Source organism: Uloborus diversus, chromosome 8, assembly GCF_026930045.1.
Source record: "Uloborus diversus isolate 005 chromosome 8, Udiv.v.3.1, whole genome shotgun sequence".
Taxonomy (NCBI): Eukaryota; Metazoa; Arthropoda; class Arachnida; order Araneae; family Uloboridae; genus Uloborus; species Uloborus diversus.
Genome location: NC_072738.1, coordinates 69,591,911 through 69,610,340, shown reverse-complemented (window position 1 = coordinate 69,610,340; position 18,430 = coordinate 69,591,911). Strand labels below are relative to the sequence as shown.

The 18,430-nt window shown below is 31.9% G+C and overlaps 1 protein-coding gene across 3 annotated transcripts in view; it reads left to right on the top strand.

Moving 5' to 3' along the window:
* LOC129227658 (scavenger receptor class B member 1-like) overlaps positions 1–18,430 on the top strand; it is a 53,872-nt gene that overhangs the window by 21,832 nt on the left and 13,610 nt on the right. For all 3 annotated transcript variants that reach the window (XM_054862249.1, XM_054862251.1, XM_054862250.1), the window contains exons 5-10: positions 2,216–2,357; positions 5,012–5,218; positions 5,941–6,032; positions 9,302–9,351; positions 12,452–12,521; positions 16,700–16,872. In XM_054862249.1, the coding sequence (XP_054718224.1) occupies positions 2,216–2,357; positions 5,012–5,218; positions 5,941–6,032; positions 9,302–9,351; positions 12,452–12,521; positions 16,700–16,872 (734 nt within the window). The remainder of the gene's footprint in view (positions 1–2,215; positions 2,358–5,011; positions 5,219–5,940; positions 6,033–9,301; positions 9,352–12,451; positions 12,522–16,699; positions 16,873–18,430) is intronic.

Here is an 18,430-nt window from a genome sequence, read left to right as displayed (position 1 = left end):
TCATTGAAAGTCGATGAAATAACGTTTTTTAAGCTTCAGTTTCCCAGAATTGTCGGTCCCCTTTACGTTATCAAAGACCTACAATCTCTTTCTTTAGATTTCAATTACGAAAAAAATCCTGGAGAGCACCTTCGAGCCTCTTCTCTCCCAAACATTACCTAAGATCACCTAGAATGCATTTTTAAGACAACTAATTGAAAAAAATTCCCGGAGGGGAGGGGAGGACACCGGATCTTTGCTCTCATTAACATTGTCAAAGATAGTTTAAAGACGTTCATCAAAATTATACGTTCTCTTTTCACGCGATATCGCGTGAAAAGTTCCTCATCAATCGTTATTACACATAAGACCTTCAGATACTGACTTTAGGAGAGGGGGGGGGGCAATTGATAGGTAACAAACTTTTTGAAGAACTTCAATTTCAAAAAACATAGCCCTCCCCCCAAAGATCGTCGTCACCTAAATTGGCGCTTTGGGAACTTCAATTGAGAAATTTTTCCCTGAAAGAATTCTTGAACGCCCTTCTCCCCCCTAGTGTTTCAAAACAATGCTTACGCATACGTTTTAGAGCTCTGATTTTGAAAAGGTTTTGGGGGAATTCTCCAAATACCCTCTCCCGCAAACATCGCCCAAGATCATTTCAAAAGTCTAACAATGCGTTTTTGAAGCTATAATTTTGAAAATTTTCCGGGGGAGTGCCCCCGAACCCCCCTCCCCCATCATCAGCAAGAATATTCATTTTTACTATGCAGGTGTTCGTATTATTGATTCTTTTTCTCCACATTCGTAAACGCAGTTCTCCTAATTTGAATACTCAAATTCTAATGGTGACTCCCTACTAAAACTAGAAGATGTATCCGCTGTATCTTTTATATCTGAAAAAAAAAAAAAAAAAAACTTAAGGACGGTGGGAGCGTCTCCTCTTCAAGGAGCAAGTCTTAAGGGGCCGGCTGGCCTGTAAATGCCAGGGCCGGTTCATGTTGCCCCATCCGCCACTGGTTATGTAACATGTGTTTGTTTAGTTTTCCTCGAAAACGAGATAAGTGTAATAGTACAGCAGCGGTTTCTAGTGGCATTTCATATGAAACTTGGTAAAACCATTACTGAAACTTATCATATATTAAAAGAAGTTTATGGCGATGAATATTTATTGCATGGTCAAATTTTTGAGTTGTTCACGCATTTCTCAAGATGGCCGAGAGGTTGGTCCCAAGATGGTCGGTTGAAGATGATGTCCGCCCGGGTTGCCCTTCCACGTCCAAAACGGACGAAGATATTGAATCCAAATATCGAATTAATCAACATTGCTACCATGAGGTGCCTGTTAATCTCTATGAAAGTAAGAAAAAAAAGACCCTAATTGTGGAAGAACAAGTCATGGATTCTCTATCAAAGTAAAGCGCTGGCACATTCTACATTGTCTGTCAATACGTTTCTAGCCAAGTACAACATCTTAGTTTAAGACGATCCGCCTTATTTGCCTGACCTGGTGCCATGTGACTTTCAAGTCTGCAATAAAAGAAACAAGCCTGTTGAAGCAGTGAAAGAAAAAGCTATACGCATCATGGAGGAACAGATCACAGAACAAAACTTCCAGCTCTATTTTGAACAATGGAAAATTCTCACGGAGCGTTGTAAGGATAGAGGAGGGGTGTATATTGAAGGTGATAAAAACTAAATTAGTATAAATTTAAAATAAAATGTTTTACCGCAATAGTCTCGTTATTTAATAGCCACACCTCGTATTAAGGTTGTGTGCTTTTCTGGAATATAAGTTACTTAGCTCTGTTATTTTCGTTATGGAATACTACACAGTTATATGTTTTTCTGACATAAATATCCTACATTTGTTAGGTGTTGTTAATTGAAAGGGTTTGTGCTTTTTTTTAAAACTGCTGCATATAGTTTTTTCTCTCCTAGTTAGATTTTTTATAAAATTTCCCTATATTTTCCTGGGTGTTTGAATTATTCTGTTAAAATAATGCTTTCACTTCCAGGAGTTTTACTTGAAATATTCTATTTTGTTTAAAATCATTTATTATAGTTAGATTTTAATTTTGGAAAGTAAATTATTTTTTCAATGAACAATTCCAGAACCTTCATAATGCTTAATATTTCATTTGCTCATATGACAAATTTCTCGTCAATTATTTGTTAACATATTTCTTTTTCTTCTATTGGCTAAGCTTGTTTAACGCTTTATTTCTTTGTACAGATCTCGATGGGTAAAAGAAGCAATTACTTGGCATCCAAATGGTACTGTAAGTTTTAAAGAAATTAGAACTTTTGTCTTCCTTCGCAATGAATCCATTGGAAGCCAAGATGACCAAATTGTTACGTTGAATGCACCTCTTTTAGTAAGATTTTTTTTATTCGTATGAATTGTATGTGTGCATGATTTACTTTTCAAAGTTATGTTTGATTGTGATATTCACGAACCTGAACCTTTACCTTTAGGTTCAATTTAGAATGAAATGTGAATTAAAAAAGTTTTAAAATATAAAAACCATTCACCAATTATTCCAATGTTTACGAAGAACATTCATTTCTTTTTATGTATGTTAATTGATATTTGCCTAATTGCTATGGTTAATTTAGCAGTTGTTAACTACATTTCTTGTACATAGTTGTAAATAAATCTCCTGTGTTTTTCTCAAGAACTGTGTCGTCATTAAAGAATTTCTTGAAGTGGCTGTAACAATATAATGAAATAATATATCATCCACTCAGGACTTGATTTCTAATCTATGTTTATTCATGCTGATGATGATCTCATTCGTGAAACAAGTTTTTCAAAATAAAATTAAATATATTACTTGTGTATAATTTGTATTACATTTTTTCTCATGCAAAATTTGTTTTTTGTTTTTGGAATGCAAATTGAAGCAACGTAAAAACAATTTTTAACATCAGCAATGTCATCCAAATTGATATTGCTCAAATAAATAGCAGTAGAATAGCATTGTGGGATAATATGGCAGCAAATGACCACTCGACCGCAAAATTGTAATATACAAGAATAAAAAAATATATATATTTTTTAAAATCTGATTTTAGAACAAATTTTTAGCATCCCTTGAAATGCACTATTATAATTTATAATTGCAAGTAACAATTTTTAACTATTATCAAAAGGAATTTGAATTTTGGTAAATAAAACAGAAAAATGATTGAATGTTATTTATCCTGATATATTTGTTGACAAGTCGAAAAATTTTCAATGTTTTTCCTGTGGTGTTTCCTGTGAAATTAAATAGAACTTGTAGAAACTTCCATTAAATGGTCAGTTACTGGTAGTTCACCCTACATGATGTTTATCCCATCTTGTAAATTCTACAATTCCACTATGATCATAGTAATCTTACAAAAAATATTAGAGTGACTACCACTGCCAAAACTTAAAACAACCACCAAATCATCTTGGGCAAGTCAAACTGAGCAATGCCTCCAAAGGTACTGCGTAAAAATAGCAGGAGTTATGGCATTTTTTACATAAAATTTAATAGATTTAAGTGACAGACGCTTGTTAAATGTCATTAATTAATAAACAGTGTATTGATTAATTAACAGGGTATATTTTGTGCTGCACAGCTCTAGAATCATTCCATTCCGTCCCTACGTACCTTGTAACTAAACCATTAACTTGAACTATTCAACAACTTCTGCTTTAAAAAGGAAAAAAAGAGAGAAATTTTAAACGCAAGAAAAGCAGCCCCCAAGAAAAGCAGCCCTGACAGCAGCAAGATTAGCCTTGGGAAAAGAAAAAACTTCGGTTTGTGAGTCATTTCCACTTTGGCCACTTGCCAAGTTGCCAAAAATTGGATGGGGAAAAGCGAAATTGTCTAGCGAAATAACTACCAGTGATTCCAAAAGAAGAACCGAGAGGAGAAACATTATGTTTTTAATTAATATCTCTGCTTATTAAAGTAGTACAAATGTGCCACCTAGCTAAACATGCAGCCAGAAAGATTACAAATCTGTCAATACCTGGTTTAATGCTTAGTTTTCTGTTGTTCACCAGGAGTAGCAATAACATAGATAGATACGTGCAAAGATATAACAACTTTTATTAACATTAGACAATTGTATTTAAATGTCATGCTCATGCAACAGTAAAGGCATTTAAATATGATTGACAGGAAATAAAGAAATACCTTTCTATAGAAAAATAAACAAAATATGCAACTTTAAATCACACAAATGCAGAGTACTGCATGCATGTATTTCGGCATTTCAAGGAAGGAACTCCCTTTTCAATGAAAAAGATTTGAGCTTATGAATGAAAAGATATCTGGCAAAAGCTTGTGCTATTTCTTTTCATCCATGAGCTCTTTTAACGTATCCATAGACTTTCTTTTTAATGAATAAATTAAAAGCTTCTTTTTACAGTAACATTATGCTTCGTTATACGCCTTTGGTGTTACATAGGGTGTCTGGTGGACATAGTGCTTGACTTTAAAAAGTAATGTTGGTTTCAAAAAATTAAAGCATTCCCGCTGCATTATTTTAAACGCCTTAGGTGTTGTAAGTAAAAAGCTTGCTTTTAAAAATGCTATAAAGACAGACAGCTCGGTTTGGGATTCAAACCTGTAACTGTTCAGTTGAAAGCCTAATGCTCTACTAATAGTCCTCTTTGGCTCTGTGCTTAATAACGCTAGTGTAAGTTTGCAACTTAATTGGATGAATCCATCTAGTATTTTTAAGAGCAATTTTTTTAAACAGTCTAAATATGAATAGTTTGTTTATTTTTTGCTGAAAGCGGTGAAAAAAATCTTTAATACTTTACTTATGTTTGATGTTTTTAAGATGTCATGGTGTTCCCACAAAAAATACCTTTGAGAAATAACATATGATGCTTAGGTTTTGGTTAAATTTTGCATATTTGGTATTTTTCGACAGTTTTGTTGGAAATAGTGGCTCTGACTTATGCTTTGTATGTTAGATAAATCCTTTATGTTAATTGTAGCTGTTGTAATTCTTGTATTTATCAGTGTTTTCTTTATTTTTATAGCTAGCTGCCAATTTTCTCAAAACATACGACCTTCCTGTCCGACTTGCAGCGTCTTTTCTTTTTGGTGTTGCTGGGGAAAGGCTTATTGTTAAGAAATCTATCAAACAGTTGGCTTTTGATGGGTATCGGGACATCATCATTTTACTTTCGCCATTGCTAAAAAAAGATATACCCTTCAAGAATGGATTGTTCTCCTGGCTTTATGGTGTAAGGAAATTATTTATAATTTTCCAAATTTGGAAAAAAATGAATCTTTGTTTATTTTAACTATTTTATTTATTTTTTGCATTTAGAATTTTGCAATAAGTTATTAGTCTCCACTGCCAACCCCCCTTTAGCTAAAAAAAATATTATTAATTTTGTTAAGAAATGCTTTTCTACAGATAATATTAAAAATGAATTTCCAAAAAAATTCTTTTTTGGAATGAACAGCTAGTTGAATTCTGTATAATTTCTCTAATGCTCGGAAAATACACAAAAATCCAAAATTGGTTTACTGTGTTACTGTGTGTAATTTTTTAGCTTATTTTTTTTTATTCATTTATTTTTTGTCGTGTTTTTAAATTTTCGACTGTGTACCATTTTTTCAAGCAGAAAAAAATTATAAATCTCACAAAATTGACATTTTTGAACAAATAAAATGACATTTACTAATAAAGATCAAATCGGGGGGGGGGGGGGGGGGGGGGGGGGGGAGAGGAGAGAATCTGAAAATTCCTTTCTCAAAGTGTTGCTGAAAAAAACACAAAAATAATTGTTTTGTGTTTAGCTTTTAAAAAATGATTTTATTTTAATTTCTACAATAGTTAAAAGAAGAAAAAAAAAAAAAAAAAGAAAACTGCTATAAAAGTTTCAAACCATTGTAAGTAAATGTCAACACCTGGTAATCATTTATTTATCGAATATTATAATTTATATCTTTTTTGCAGAAAAATGATACTGATGATGGAAATTATACTGTGTGGTCAGGGGAAGATGGTCTTGATAAATTAAATGTCATCAACATGTGGAATGGAAAAGAGTAAGTTATTGCATTAATCTACATAATCCATTAACTATGTATTTTTATTGCTTTACCAGTGCACCCTATGGAACTTATTAACTCTTTCAAGCAATTGTGTTTTTGTAATTTAGATTATTCAATTATAGGTGACACTCTGAATCAAAGGAGGGGTAAATTACACATCTAAAGAATTTAAAGGATTTAAAAATAAGAAAAAAAAAATACATATATATATCAGCAAAAATTTTCAAACAGTTCTGAAATAACTTGGATTATTGTTAAATTGACTTCAGTTAGTGTTTATCGAAGTGTTATTAGAAAAACTCTCCTGGATTATATTCAAATACTAAATCACAGAAAATAAATATTTAAAATAAGCAGGTAATAATTAAGCAATTCTATAAACAGTGTACCCCCGCATATTTTAAAAATATGAATTCATTTTAATTTAATTGTAAAATTTTTCTGACAAAAACAAGTGTAAGAAGTAAGATCTTTTGCCTTTGCAGAAACATTTGAGTAAAATAACATGCTCATAGCATTAAGTGAAAAAAAGAAAAAAACTTGTTTTTGCTTAATTTTTTTCTGCATTTTTTAATAATGGATTTTCGATGAAAAATAAATGTCAAAGAAAAATGTATCTTTTTCTGGAGCTAAGTTATAAACCTCCACTTTGCACATTAGTAAATAGCTAAATTTCTGTTTTTCAGTGATCTGAATACTTCTTTAGTTCATTATAGAAAACCACTGAGTTGAAAACTAACTAAAATTTAATGGTTTTTTGCAGTCGGTTAAACTGTATGTTATTTTGTAAATGGTGTGGTATATTCTAATTATTTTCAATACAACAAATGATAATACTAACTAAAATTGCCGCCCACCTTGTCTAGTGGTCAGAGAAGTCTGACTGTGATGAGGAGGTCCCAAGTTCGAATCCCTGCTCGGGCATGGACATACTTCCTCTCTCTTGTCCTTTCTTTGTATGAATGATTGCCTACCCTATAAACAGGTCCTTATGGCATGTGTGTACTGTGGAAGTCAGACTTTACACCAAATTACGGTACAATTAGAAAAGTGAAGTAGCACACCCCGAATTTGCCAGCCTGGCACAAGACAGCAACAGTAAAATTATTTGTGAGCAATTTATGTATGTTCGGAAAATAATATTGTAAGAGAACAATGTTGTAACACGCATATGAAATTGGATACGCGTTTTGAGCTTATAACTTTTTAATTGAATAAAGTGAAAAACAAAGTAAATAAAGCACAAATATTGGAGAAGATACAGCATATAGCTATTTCAAGGCTACAATGGAGCCTCTTCATCAGTGCAGAAAGCTCACCAACACAACCAAAAGTTGCGAGAGAACTGACAAGAACCAAGTGGACACCGGTATTTATACCAAAGAGGGCCAACCAATAAGAATACAGGAACCAGACAACCAATCAGCGAACAGCACGTACACTCCGGGCTCAAAGCAAGGGGAGAGACAACCAATCAGAAGCCAAGAGACAAAAAGAGTGTGAGACACCAGAAGAAACAGGAAAGGCAATTATAGAAATTGCTTCCAAACATCATGAAAAAATGGAGTGCTGGAAAAATCATTGACAAGAGAATGAGAATTTTTCCAAATATAGTAAGCTTCCCAAAAATCGAGGTCATAAACCGAAGAACATTTACAAATAATCTTTGCAGATAAAAAATCGAAACAGTGAACAGAAGTCCAACAATGCTGAGCGATGGAAGAACGAGCAAGTTCTTTATGTTTAACATAGTTTTCGTGCTCTTTCAGACGGTGCTTGAGAGCACGTTTAGTCTGTCCAACATAAGCAAGTCCACACTTGCAGAAGATGCTATAAATACCCCAGTTGCTATGGCAATCAAAGGGGTCCTTCAAGTTTGTAAATTTTATCTTATTAACTGGAGAAAAAGCTGTATCGAAGCCAAATTTCTTCAAAATCTTTGCAACTTGATGACTAACTTTTGGATAATAAGGCAAAACAATAGTATACGAAGCATTGGAAGCGGAAACCTTTTCAGAATGAGAGGGTTTAATTAACTTATTATAAATTGAATCAATGATGCTAGGAGAATAACCACGATCGAAAGCCACTGCTTTAAGATAAGAAAGCTCAGCATTTAAAGAATTGGAAGAAGAACAAATGTTCAAAGCACGAAACACAAAAGCCTTGAATGAGGCCAACTTTTGGTTTGGAGGATGAGAAGAACATTTGTGAGGAGGTAGTGTAACAGCAAAAGGCTTACGAAACACCGAAGTCATAAATTCATCATTACTTTTAGTAATAAAGATGTCCAAAAATGAAAGAGAACTATCAGTTTCCATTTCAATAGTGAATTGGATACAAGGATCGATAGAATTTAGAGTAGAAAGTAAAAGTTCATTATCAACCTGGTTTTGGTCAAGCAAAACAAAGCAATCGTCAACATAGAATGGAACATAGAATGGAAACGTAATGGTTTCAAAAAGTTAAGTCTCAAAATAGTGCATATAAATGTCACTTAAAATAGGACTCAAAGGATTACCCATTGCTAAACCTTCAGACATGCGAAAATAAGTACCATTGAACACAAAAGTATTCTGCTCAAGACAAACACGAGTAAGTGAAACAAGTTCATCAATCTCAAAACTAGAAAAATGATGCTCTTGGAGTCTCAATTTAAGACAATCCAATGCCCCAATAACCGGTGCATTAGTTAAAAGTGATTTCACGTCAAAAGAAGCCATCGTTAAACCATGAGGCTTAAAATAACGTAACTTCTGAACAAAATGAACTGAATTTCTGACAGTAAACGAGTTGCTAACCAAAAGAGGAGAGAAGATAGAAACTAAATACTTAGCTAGTTTATATGAAGCGATACCAATGTTTGAAACAATAGGCCTAAGAGGAATGTCGGGTTTATGGACCTTTGGTAGAGCATAAAACCTGGCACAGTGTGCAACAGAAGGAGTTAAAGATCTTTTTGAAAAAGATTGGATTAAGGTGAAATTATCGCCAACACCAAGCCATTTCCCACCGTACAAGTACTACATCATGGAGTTGCGGGAAAAAGTTTTGGATGGTTGCACCGTTAAATAAGACCATTGCATCCATTCTCTTAACCTTCTCCTATTGGAAAAAAGAGATTTTGTGTTGCCTTGAAATTTGTATATGCAATATATTTTAAATTTATACGCTACAGCATTACTCTCATTAAAAAATTTTTTGTAAATGTAAAATAATACTTTTAAATCAGGCCCTAAATTTCGTTTTCTACTGTTCATTAGGTCATTAGGTTTTTGGAGTGGAAAGACATGCAACATGTTTAATGGATCTAGTAAGTATCTGTAGCTTTTTATTACTCTAAATGTATATCTTAAAAGATTTATATTGAATGATTCTTTATGAGAGGGATACACACAGAAAGATGTGTTCCTATAAGGTAGGCTTAGAACTGACAAAGACTTGCCAAGTACTGAGCAACTAGAGCAGTTTTTCCTGCTTAGTCTTAGCACCCATGAAATTTCATAAAAAGCGCATGCCTTTCATAATAAAAATTAAAAAGTGCCTTTTATATTATACACGAATAGAATCATTTTAAAAGTGGTTGACTGTCATTTTTAAACGACTTCAAAAAGGAGGCGGTTCTCAATTCATACCGTATGTATGTTTTTTTTTTGTTTGTCCACTCATAGCGTCTCACCTAGTGAACCGATTTTGATGATTCTTTTTTTAATGGATAAGGGATAGCTCAACTTAGGTCCCATTACTTTGTTTGACCATATTTGGTCTTTAGAAAAAAAGTTATGGGCAAAAAACAGTAAATTTTACGCAATTTCCCTATTAAATGATTAAAATGATATTGTAGCGAAGTTCACACTTTTCATCCTTGGATAACGGTGGCTCAGTGGTAGAATTCTCGCCTCCCGCACGAGCGACCCGGGTTCAAATCCCGACTAGGACAAAGTGAATTTTACTAAAATTTCATTTCTACTGTTCTACTACATTCTACTGTTTCCCGTATTTTCTCGAATATTCTATTAATTTCTGTATCTTTCCAAGTCTGGAAAGTTCTAGCACTTTCTCAAGTTGTATATAAGGAAATGTAACGTTCATTCGTGGTTCTGAATAAAGATCTCGAGTTGAGACAACGAGTATTCGCTTCATTTGGCTTTCACATCATCTTCGCTATCTTCATCTACGCGACAGTATAAAACCCGTTGTTATAAAAGTTTGGTGCCATATAACAGTAACATTAATAGTAATTGCAATGATAATTTTGAATGAAGGCTTCTCTGAAGCAAGCATCAAATTTCTTCAAGGGCTATTTTGATAATGGGGAATCTGGCGCTGTCGTCTCATTTTTGGCGTAAATAATTTTATTTTAGTAACCCTGCTGATTTATAGTAACCCTATGTGAATTATCAAAATCTTCCTTTCTTTAGTGCTATTGCTCCATAGTAGGGGTAAACCTAACCTAAAAGCTAGGTGATGCAGTGATTAGGATCTGCTTAGCCTTCACAATGCTACCATTAGGTTTGACTCAACTACTCTGTAGTATTTTTATCGTTATCATCTATGCCGATAACAGATGATCGGGGCTAAGTAAGAAAATACAGGATTGCATCATGAGCAACTTAGATGCTGTGGAATGTAAATTAGTTAGGAAAAACGTAATACTTAAATGGTTATAATTAAATTAACTACGCATGATTTCCAGAGAGGAACAAAGATAAGTTTTTAGTGCCAATCGCTTAAAGTTTAACGCATTTCAATAGTTTTTTTTTTTAGTATGGAGCATTTTTAAGAAAAAAATGTGAAGTTTCGTGATGGTAACTTCTTATTATTTCTGAAATACCTACATTTACACTAAAAAGAATGAAATAAAAAAAATTTTGAAAAAAAAAAAAAAAATAGAACCAACTTCAAAAATTGCTCTAAAAAGTGAAAAATAATTTTGTTCTTTAAACACCATCGATAATGCTTTTAAACATAATTTTTGAAGTTGGTGCAAAAACGATAGATAAAATCATTCACAGCCATAACTCAAATACAACTATAAATTTAACCAGGACCAGTTTCTTCACTATCACATACATTATGCATTGATGACAGCATATTTGAATAGCGATATAAGTGTTTCGTTCGTAACTTTGGATGCTTTTCTGAAAAAAATATGAACGAAGCATGGTTACACTGGATTTTACGTTTTGTTTTTGCGCCAACTTCAAAAATTATGTTTAAAAGCATTATCGATGGTGTTTAAAGAACAAAATTATTTTTCACTTTTTTGAGCAATTTTGAAGTCGGTTCTATTTTTTTTTTCAACATTTTTTTATAACAATAGTAAAAATAAGTAAATTTTCTTGACATTTAAAAACAAAGAAATTAAATAAGGTGTATCTCACATAATTGATAGCACTTAAGTAAACGTCTGATTATTGATGTGAAGTATAAAAGCATGGATGAAAAAAAATCAATGTTATCATTTATCAGTATAAAGTATTCAAGAATATCAAAGCAGTATGTTTAATTTAAACTTCATTTACATGTCGTGTCCTTTGCATTGAGTTATCTATACATCTTGTTCTTAACCATTTTCAGAACACAATTTTGGAAAACCATGGCCATTAAGTCTACTTAAGTTTATTGCTGGAGATTTTGAATTTTTGTTTCTTTTACGTCTAGATTTTTCTGGATGATTTTGTGTTTCAGTTTGTTTAGAAATTTTTGCTTAATCATGTAGAATGATAAGCAGAGTTTTTATCTGTTGTAATAACTATAGTATGCAGCAAAGACACTTTTCTATTTAAAGTAGATATTTAATTACGTTTCAAAATATCTCACATACATTTTTTAAAAGTATAATCAATATTTTAAAAGTTTGAATTAAATTTCCTTTAGTTTGATAAAATATTCAAAAAAGAATACTTTACTTAATGTTGTGTTGGTATTATTACTATGTTAGACTAGTCTGGATTTAAAACAAAAGTTCTCATTATAATAATTTTATAGGAATTGTTTTCAAAATTGTTTTACGTTACTTTATTTAAGAAGAATATTGGAAAATATTCTCAATGATTAGCAACATTTAAAAACTTAGGAGTCGTTATTCATTCCATTCCAAACAAAATGATTAATTTCTTCTTCATTTTTAAATGACCTGATTTGTTGATTTTTTTTTCTTCAAAAAAGAAATGCATTACTGCTATTTTATTTTTTATGACTTTTTTAAAAACACATTTTGAAAATGATTTAATATTTCAATGATTTATTTTAATATTTTAACATATGCCTGAAAACATGAAATTTGTTCTTTATAAATCATGTTTATATTGCTAAGTACCTGTCATCTACTTTCATTTGTTGTCTGACTGGATATAGTTGTTTATGAATTAAAGTAAAAATACTTATTAAAAATAAAATTCCTTTTACAGATGCAGAAATTGGACCCCCTATTTTACCGTATCAACGCACGTACACTTTCTTCCAATCAGTATTTTGCAGGTAAATGTTGTTGAAAAATATTTTCCCTATTCTATCCTGAGAAATATGAAAAATTTAAATCTAAACAGGAGTTACTGACAAATTATTATTTTGATTTATTTGTCCTCCGACCGAGGCCTTCGAGATAGGAAGGCCATCCAACTAGCAAATGACATCATCGTTCGTCGATCCACAATAATTTTGGAAAGTGAGCACTTTGATTAGTATTTTGGTTTAGTTAAACTATTTGGTTTATTTATTATTGTCTTCTATTATTTTAGTAGCATTAAAAGTTCTACTTTTTCATTTGAAAACATAAAAAATAACCGATAATCATACACTAAAAATACACTGAGCTTAGTTCATAGTATTTTACATAAAAACATTTCTTACAAAGTATTCCAATGACTAAACACGATTTTATTTTACAATCATGTTAAAACAAAGTGATAAATAAACACAGTTTTATTTTTCATTTGAATTTTTTTTAAACTAATCGCATTTTAACTACTTGTATATTGTATTGAAACATTAACTCTTAAAAAGTATTCAAATAAATAAATGAACTTTCATTTTACAATTACATCAAAACAAAAAATAATTTTACCATTGTATTTGAATAAGAATTAAATGAAATTTTAAAAAATAAACATTTTTACTTATGTAAATGGGAAACATGACTGCAATATGTTTCAAAGACATAACATCAAATTAATGTACATAATACCAGATTATTAATGTTAACTTAGCTGAGCAAATTTATGCTTTTAAAAGGACATGAATGCTTGGTGCCATCCCCCAAAGTAAACACTGCCCTACCCCCTTCAATTATGAAAACTTCAAGAAAAATACCCCAAAAACATCTCCCCCATCTCCCTTAAAATTTCAAGGGCACAGTTATTTAACTATAGCCGTTGAAAAGCTACCAATACTATGAGACTATGATACCCCCCCCCCCTTCGGTGGGCACTCTTGAAAAATTACACAGGAATTCAACTTGAAAAACGTTAATTAAAGAAGGAATTATGCAACATCATGATTACTGTATGTTGTACATCAAAAAAATGTATTCAATATCTAAGCAGACTTTTTTTTTTTTTGGAATTTGGCTACTTTTCCATTTTTAGCTCTTTCTGCTGCTAATGATTCTTGTGTGTGGGGGGGCGGGGGCTTCAATAGTTCATCATTTTAGGCTTTTGAAAAATTATTTTAAGAAGCATTAATTGATGATAAAGTAACCTTTTTCAAAAAACTTTTCATAGAATGATCATTTTAGCAATTTTCTTCAATACTTAAAACCTCATATATGTTAAATTTAGATCAAAATTTTGCTGAGTATGCTCTTTTAGGAATTCAGTGTGACAGTTTTGGGACAGGGGGAAGGGAGGGGATAAAAAGAAGTATGACAGCACATGTTGTTTATAACAATATGCTCGTGTTGAACAGCGTTACGTGTAACAAAGAGGGGGAGGGGTCATTTGTTCAAAATTTTGCAACATATTTTATGGATAGCCCCTTAATTCAATTTATGTTACAGTTTCAGAGTTCCTGAAAGCTTATTAACAGAAAACCCAAGGAGTTCAAAAAATATGTAGTTCAAGACATTTTGCCCTTTTTAAGCATAAACAAACAAGCATAGAGCATTTGGCAAAAAAACGTTGCGCATCCACTGCTCAAAAGTAATCTTTCGTAAGCTCAGAAATTATTAATACCTTTAACTCAACCACAATTTGTGCATAAATATCATAAAACTATAAGACAACAGTGGAAAAAAACAGATATTTTTTTAAATTTACGCACAGAACCAGCTTGTTTGAATAACATTGCAGGGGAAAATGTTTGAGTATCGAACCCACGACCTCCGGCGTTCAAAGCTAATCTTCTACTTCAGAACTACAGAAGCCCATCAAGGAATGATTTTTGATCAAAATAACACATGCTAGCGTATGAAACAATTTAATCAAAACCGAAAATATAAGATTAGTTCTGTTAAAAGCCTGTTTCAATAAACCTGTTTACATACATATTACCTGAATATCAACACCAAGTTACGTTGCTTCTGATAGCAACAAGTATATTTGCAGAAAATTTTGACATATGTATATTGTCAGCTTGGAAAATCCATTTCGAATAAATGCGTGCACAAGGTTGAAAAAATAAAGAAATAAAAAGTTGCAAGTTAACCGTTTCAAATATTAAAGCAGTATGCTGAAATTACAAATTACAGACAAAGATATCAGAAAGGAAACTGACAATTGTTTGTGTAATAGAGGAAAAATTAAGTAACCTTAACTGCATGAACTTAAAAGCATAAAATGTAAATTTGTTTATCTGAGAAAAGTACTTACATCCGAACTTTAAAATTTATTCCATGAGGAGCCCAACTTTTTTCTTCGCATGCAGGTTGTTCGGAAGCGGAAATTGCTGACTCACTTTCACTCAGCAGACACTTACAAGACTTATATTATGTATATATATTTTAATTGCTTCTACATTCCGGTACGTGGAAAGGATGAGATAAATCCAATAGTATTGTATTCAAAAATATGCATCCGAAGTTACATATTTCCTATTTCATCTATTTCAGCCAGAGCACTACTGTTTACTGGTAAAACGCACTGCTTTCAAAGTTTCACGCCAAGTTTATAGATCGACGGCTGGTGGCATAACGAAGGGGGGGGCGGGGGAGGAGTTGTCTGGTATGTTATCACGTGGGTCTCGCTCCCACCCCCCTTTTCAATCTATTAAGTGTGCTTTTCTTTCTCTTTACAAAAGTAGTCTCTCTCTTTTTTTTTTTTTTTTTTAAGTTTAGATTTGATCACAAGCAAATAACTTGCCTGAAGCCTTGAACTAGTTTGGACAAAACCAAGCATTTTGAATTTTTTCAATATTTGATTAATTTTTTGGGTTTTTCGTATAGAAGCAAAGTAGTATTATAAGAGCATATTTGTTGCTTTTTAGTGTTGGATTATTAAAAGTGCAAATGCTGGTCGTAAAAATTACAAAATGAAAATGTCAACTCATTTGATGATTTTATTAATGTTTCGTATGTATATTTTACAATACAACCTCGTTTTAATGATTGTCAAAGGACTGGAAAAAGTTATTGTTAAATAAGCATTTCGTTAAATCGAGGCACATAGACATTCAATGCAGTCAAATCCGGATCAGTGAAATGTATTATTAAATTGAGGAAATCGTTGAATCAAAGTTACACTGTACTTGATACATGAGCCTGTTAAATATATTCAAATGTAAATTTGATCACCATAAAGCTCTTTCAGGCTATTGTATGATCTAACTAATGTTGAGAAAGTAAACATTTTTTCATTAGTTTTTTGGATGACTTTTTGTTGATGAAAGATTTATGTTCAGGTTTCTTTCACATAAAGGACATTTTGTGGAAACTGAAATCTATACTCATGTTTTGTGCTAAGAATTTTAAATTAGGTTTCCTGAAACAGGAAGAGTCATTTTGTGATTTCTCTTTAAACATATATTTTAATACTCTAAAATGATTATTATTGAGAGCACTGGAGGCAACAGTTTTCAGCAAACGTTGCTCAGTGTATAGAGTAAAACACCAGAATTTCCACCCAATAGCTAAAAAAATCAATAACACTGGCTCATGGATTTTAATCCTAGCTGATAACATTCTATTTTAAAAAAATGTTTAAAAGCTTTAAAAAAAAAAAAAAAAAAAATCACTTATTACTGCAAATGGTTATTATACATTCACAGCCAATCTTGTAAACAAGTTACTTTTCATCAAAAATGTGCAGGGCAGAGAACAGGAATTTTTTCAAAGACAACAGGTTTGATGTCCTTAGAAGGGGAGGGCAAGAAAGAAAGAGGAACTTACAAATTGGATTTTGCCTTTCTTAAGTTGAAATAGGTCCATTCAGTAAATTATGCTCTCCTCCTCTCCCAGAAAAGAAAAAAAGAAAGGAAAAGACTCCCAATATTCCCCCTCCCTTGGTGGATAATCGTCGGAAATTCACAGTAATATTATCTTGGCAAAAATATCTAGCATATACATGTGTGAGGAAATATTTTTAATGTTAACTGAAAGCAATGAATAATTCCTGCACTTTCTTTCCATCTAATTGACAAAAATCAGTCTGCAACTTTTTTTTTTTGTGTGTGTGTGTGTGTGTTGTTTCTCTAACCAACTTTTTTACGGAATGTTTTCTTTTCAGATCTATAACTCTAGATTATGTGACTGATATAGAACACTTGGGTGTGGATTCTAAGCGGTTTATGACTACAAATCTCACTTTTGCCAACGGAACTGATAATCCTGCCAATGCATGTTTTAGCACGGAGATGAAACTTGCTTCTGGTGCTCAGGATATCAGTCGATGCCAATATGGTACGTCTGATCCAAGTTTTAAAAATATTAAAAGTCCTTCTGATTTAGAATGTTCTAAATTTATTTTTTACTAACTCTTTATTTAAGTTTACCTTCTAAAAACAATATAGTCAAGAGTGTTCTTGAAATTGTATGTAATGAAATATTTATTTGTATTAATATTTTAAATTCTGAGATCAATGTTTGAGAAAAAAATTACGTATCAAAAAAGTCTTTTGATCCCCTCCCACATCTGAATTTATAGTCAATTAACTTATTTTAAACATTTTTTTTTAAATTTTTTATCCCAAAACTTGTGGCTAATTACAAGAATTTTTGAATCATCAGTTTTTTCATTTAAAGTATGGCAATGTTACAAAAATTGCATTTGTTTTTAAAGATATTAATTCTACAGGGCATTACTTTGATATTATCAAAATCAATTTATGCATTCAGAATTGATTTTCAGTATGGGTCCCCCATTTCAGAAAAATCCGAAAGACCTGAAAACTGGAACTTTTTCCATAATATATATATATATACACACACACATATATATTTATATATATGTATACACACACACACACATATATATATGTATCTATAAGTAAATAAATAAAATAATAATTTTAAATTTCAAATTGTTAACTTTCAGCTACCATTTGTTGAAAACAGAGTACTTGTAATTTATTTTTGTTTCTTCGATGCCAGGTATCATACGTTAGCTAGTTTTTTGCTTTTAGTGTGCAGCTTTCTTCTAACATTCACTTTGAGTTACAGATAATTTTTTTTATTTTCTCAATAGTATACAATGCAAAGCTGTTTTTAGTATAAGTATGATTTATTTATCATACTGATCGGCAGATTTTGTGATGCATAGTGAAGAAAGTGACATCCACAGATTATATGCTGCTACAACTTATCTATTTTTTTCAAAAAAAAATTATTTTCCTTATTAGAGAAATTTCATAAACATGCCAAACATAACACGGTTGCGGTCCATATTGTTCTGGATTTGAAATCTCGTACTGTATTGAGATCATCAGCATTTTACTTTAGAACTACCATATACTGTCTGCTTTGCTGAACGTTTGTTAGAAGCTCATAGCATTGTTAAGTTTCATTGTAAAGATAAATAAACAGAAATTATGGTAAATTATATAAGTAGAGACATAAACTGCTCTCAACCCCCCCCCCCTGTAAATGTGCGATGTGTGTGTGTATGCTACATCTAAAGATGGAAAACTGACTTCGGTGATTCATCGGAAAAATTATGTCTTCCACTGGTTTCTTTGGTAAGTGAATGTTGATATTCAGCTGCTGTTGATGTCAATATCTAGATTTCGAACTGCCGCAGTAACATATACATACTCATTTTCTGAATCCTTTTATCTTTGCTTAATACTAGATCCTTTTTACCTACAGGTTTCTCTTCTCACATTCCCTCTTTTTTGCTATGTTTTTTTTGGTTGATTTTCAGGCATGCTTGTGCAAATAATAATTTGAAAGACAGTCACGGCCAAGCTATCATACTAATGGTGATTGTCATCAAGAAAATATGTGCCCCTACCCCTCAAAG